We start from the raw sequence: 4,809 nt of genomic DNA on the forward strand, positions 1-4,809 counted from the left end.
AAAGGAACATTGCATCAATTATCAATTTCATTTCATGAAACACTAACTAATAATCCAATAAAGGTATTAAGCAAAAACAACAGAAATTGATGATTTTAAATGGAGCACAATTTTTAGTTATATTCGCAAATCATTAATAGGATTTTCAATTAATTATCTGCTACGGAGTAGTGCAAATACCAGAAATCGGAAAATAAAAATCTATTATAGAAGAATCACATTCCTCAGTAGTTGGTGGCCACAAGGGCATAACCAAAACATACAATCGCATTAGACAAAATTTCTATTGGAACAACTTAAAAATCGATATACAAGATTACATTGACCGTTGTCTACAATGTCAAATAAAAAAATTGGTTTATATTAAAACAAAACAATGTTAATAACAGATACTCCATATTCTGCATTTGAAAAGGTATCAATGGACATAGTCGGCCCATTACCAATAACTTCTCAACAAAATTCCTATATATTAACAATCCATTTAACGAAATTCTCCCTTGCCATTCCTTTAAAATCCTCTACAGCCATAAGCGTCGCCGACGCCTTCCTAGAATTTTTTATCTGTACATTTGGAGCTCCTAAAGCAATACTAACGGACCGAGGTAGCAATTTTATAAGCAATAAATGTATAAATAATGAAAAGATTTGAAAAAAAATTTAAAATTAAACAATTTAAAACGACCGCTTTCTACCCACAAGTTAATGGAGCTTTAGAACGGTCTCATTTAGTTTTAATAGAATTCTTAAAACAGTTTGTAGACAGATTTACAGAATGGGATAAATTAGTATTGTTACGTTCAAACCCTTAAACCGAGGTTCATGAGATAAGAAAGGGAAATGGAGAGGGTATAGAAGGACGGCTAGACTCAATCTCACAGGTATATGCAGAGAGGCGAACACTTGTGAGTCGTACGCACCCTTTTCAGTCCCGGAATGCGGGTCAACGTCCCGAAAGGACGCTATGACGCCTGTTCCTGAGGGACGGTGCGAACGTCGGTCCTACTTTTTGGGTCAAGGAACTTAATCCCTTTGACCCAGGACTAGACCTTGTACGATCTTAAGAACTAGAGGGGGGAAGGAATCGAGGGATAAAAAAAAGAGTGGAAAGCCAGTGGTCTTCAATTATAATTAATTCGCATTTATTATGCTTACAGGTATTATTACATTAAATGATTAGATGAATAAACATATCGCAATTGTGTGTGTGAGTGTGTGTGTATGTGAGGACAGACAGGGGAGAAGGAGAATAGGGGTTACTGGGGGGGGGGGGGTGGATGCGAGGAAGGTAGTGCAGGACCACATTGGGACGAGGTACTTATACTGGACTGTGTAGGGAGTGGAGTTTCTTGGAATATAGACTGTTATCAGTCTATCTCCTTCGTTGGTAGGAGAGGAGTAAACCGATCGGGAGAGTCGATCCCAGTCGATCGGCGCGGGATCTGGATGGGATGGAGGAGGCGAAAGCGGGTTTGGTGAAGGAGAGGGAGGGAATCGCTCCTCGAGGGGGAGAGGGGAGCTTAATTCTAATCGGTCGCCGACCGATGAGTATGAAATCTCCGGATGGTCGATAGAATCGTCGGTCGATTCTCCTGGAGGTGATCGGCTCAGGTTATCGCTTCGATCGTAAGGGATTGTTTGCCGTCGAGATTTTCTAGCGTTACGCACTACAACCGAAGGTTTAAAAATAAATACATGCTTGAGTACACGTGTACATATATATATATATATATATCAATATATATATATATATATATTGATTCCACGGGATCCCGGACTAATGTTGCCCGCTGTCCACGCAAGAGCCCCAAGAAGGTGGCCCAGTGATTGGTGCTGGATGACCCAAGGGGTGTTACAGGTATCGAGATGCGCGACCAATAAAGTCGGAAAATGAATTGACACGACGCGGACTGACTATCTCGTAATTGATGCGGATTGGCTATACTGAGTATTCAGAGTACTCGGACTAACTGTCTTGTAATTGATGCGGATCGGCTATACTGAGTATTCGGATTAACACACTGTGCTTCCGCGGGGCCTCTATTTATACCCCGAAAAAATGGGCGTAATGCCCTTTATCTAGGATGCAATAGTTGTAATGTCGAGATTTATGATGTTTATAATGTCGTTGTTGATCTAGAGTGCATTGTTAAATGGATTTTTAGAAGAAATGATTTATGTTTTTCTCTAAAAGCCAAGATTGTTCCAGACGAATCTGTTATTCTCGCGGAAAATGTGGTGAAGTAAACAGGCGGTTATCGTCCACAAGTATTTTTACATACAGGGCAACTATTATCAGTAGCGAGTCCGACTTTAGATAACGTTGCTTAGATACGGTCGCTCGAGCTGTCCCCCTGGGCTTCACGGGCGACCGTGAGATGGCGACAACGGTGTGATTGAGCGAGCTGACGGGATCTCAAACATTCCCGCCCGCCATTAGCAATGGGATTGATGATGAGTTCCCTCCTATAGTCGTTGAGTTTGGTCCTGGTGAGCAATAGGCAGAGGTACGAGCTTGGAAATTGGTCTGGTGAGAGTTGTCAAAGGTGTGAGTTTGGTGATAGATTTGGTGACAGTTGCATTGGGTGTCTTGAGTGTCACCACTCGGGTGAGTCCATCCTCTCCTGGCATTGCAGCAATGACTCTAGCCAATGGCCACTTGCATGGAGGAAACCTTTCATCTGTGATGAGCACCAATGAGCCCACTTGTATGGTGTTGATGGATGATGCCATTTTGAGACAGCTTGCAGTCGTTGCAGATACTGTGTTGACCATTGCGACCAGTATTGCTGTACTCGTTGCTGTATGAATTGCCATCGTGATAGTCTTGAGATGGCTATGTCTTCCAAAGATGACTCAGGTACCGTTGTAAGCGCACTTCCGATGAGGAAATGTCCTGGGGTGAGTGCTGAGATGTCATCCGGATCGTCGCTGAATGGTTCTAGAGGTCGTGAGTTCAGGATCGCCTCTATCTGGGTGAGCAGGGTTGTCGTTTCCTCAAAAGTGAGCAAGGTTTCTCCGATGGTACGACGCAGGTGGTATTTGAGTGATTTCACCACTGCCTCCGATTTGCCACCCATGTGCGGGGCAGACGGTGGATTAAAATTCCACTGAGTGCGATCTTGAGCGAGCAGAGCTGTGATGTGTTGGTTCTCTTGAGAGCTCTGTGTGAACAATGTTTTGAGCGATTTATCCGCTCCAACAAAGTTCGTCCCGCAGTCGGAGTAGAGTGAGTGTGGGGTGCCTCTCCTTGACACAAATCTCTTGTATGTTGAAAGAAATCCATCCGTTGAGTAGTCTGAAACAACTTCCAAATGAACTGCAGATGTTGTGAGGCAGACAAACACACAAATCCATCCTTTATGAGTCTTCGCTCCTCTTCCCTTCCATGTTTTGAGTGTGAGTGGTCCGGCATAATCAATGCCAGTATGAGTGAATGCACGTGAGGGTGTGACTCGAGGTAGAGGTAGTTGGCCCATCAGTTGATGTGCACGGACCCCCCTTTGTCGAGCACACACCACACACCGCAAAACATGAGATTTGACTGGAGCTCGTCCACCGATGATCCAATAAGATTGCCTGATATGAGCTAATGTGAGTTGCGTGCTGCCGTGTAATGTCTGTTTGTGAGAGCAGTCAATAATGAGCTCAGACAGTCTTGAGTGGCGAGGAAGAATTGCTGGATGTTTGCCTTCATACGTGAGTGTTGAGTTGCTGAGCCGTCCTCCTACACGAGCAATTCCTTGATGATCGATAAATGCTGTGAGACGACTGAAAGGATGAGAGGTTGGCAGGTATGATTGTGAACTGAGAACCTTGAGCTCGTGAGCAAAAAATGCTGATTGAGTGGCTTTTATCCAGAAGATCTTGGCTTTCTTGATGTCATTGACTGAGATGCATGTAGCCCGTGAGCGATCATATTGCCCCTTTAATCGTAGGAAAAATCCTTGACACAGAGTTGTAATCCGAAGCAGTCGATTGAGAGATGAATATCTGTGAACAAGATCCCAATGATAATCCACTTTCATATTGGTTGTGAAAAGTGAGATTCCTGGGCGTGATTCCACTGTACACTGTTCTTCAGAGCCAGTTGGTTGAGTGGGCCATTGATCTTCAGGTTGTAGCAATCATGGTGGTCCAGCCCACCACAGTTCATGATCTTCAAGTTGAGCTGTTGTTAAACCGCGAGAGGCGCAGTCCGCAGGATTGGCTGTGCTTGGAACAAATTTCCAATGAGCATGTGTCGTGAGGTCTTGGATTTGTGATACTCTGTTTCGCACATAATCCTTCCATCGGGATGAGTATGTTTTGATCCACGTGAGAGTCACTTGAGAATCCGTCTATAAATATGTTCTCTTGATGTCCATCCTGAGTGTGGCATGGGCATGTTTGATCAATTTTGCAAGAAGCAACGCTGCTGTGAGCTCTAGCCTTGGAATAGTGAGCCTCTTCAAAGGAGCTACCTTCGTTTTTGAGCATATGAGAGAAGTTTTGGCGCCAGTGGACGGCTTGAGCACGACCATGTAAACGACTGCAGCCATGGCAAATTGAGATGCATCAGAGAAGCCATGTAATGCAATGCTTGAGTCACTACTTGTGTTGAGCCAACGTGGAATTGAGAACCTGGCCAGGTTTGTGAGATCTTTTCTGATGTTGAGCCACCGTGAACCAACCTGAGACGGCAATGGATCATCCCAGTTGATTTTGTGGAGGCAGAGCTCTTGTAGAAGCATCTTGGCTCTAATAACTATTGGTGAGACAAAACCAAGTGTCAAATCAAATATCTGTGCCACCTCAGATAACACACGA

At 44.1% G+C, this 4,809-nt stretch overlaps 1 protein-coding gene across 1 annotated transcript; it reads right to left on the reverse strand.

Annotated features, from left to right (window-relative positions):
- Positions 1–2,597: 2,597 nt before the first annotated feature.
- Positions 2,598–4,028, reverse strand: LOC108748856. The gene has a single exon (XM_018487225.1). The coding sequence runs from the start codon at positions 4,026–4,028 to the stop codon at positions 2,598–2,600; it is 1,431 nt and encodes a 476-aa protein (XP_018342727.1).
- Between the last annotated feature and the right edge of the window lie 781 nt (positions 4,029–4,809).

This window comes from Trachymyrmex septentrionalis, unplaced genomic scaffold, assembly GCF_001594115.1.
Source record: "Trachymyrmex septentrionalis isolate Tsep2-gDNA-1 unplaced genomic scaffold, Tsep1.0 scaffold25, whole genome shotgun sequence".
Taxonomy (NCBI): domain Eukaryota; kingdom Metazoa; phylum Arthropoda; class Insecta; order Hymenoptera; family Formicidae; genus Trachymyrmex; species Trachymyrmex septentrionalis.

What these genes read in the sequence shown, in the direction of transcription:
- LOC108748856 (XM_018487225.1), bottom strand. Translation starts at nt 4,028, where the DNA reads ATGAAAGTGGATTATCATTGGGATCTTGTTCACAGATATTCATCTCTC.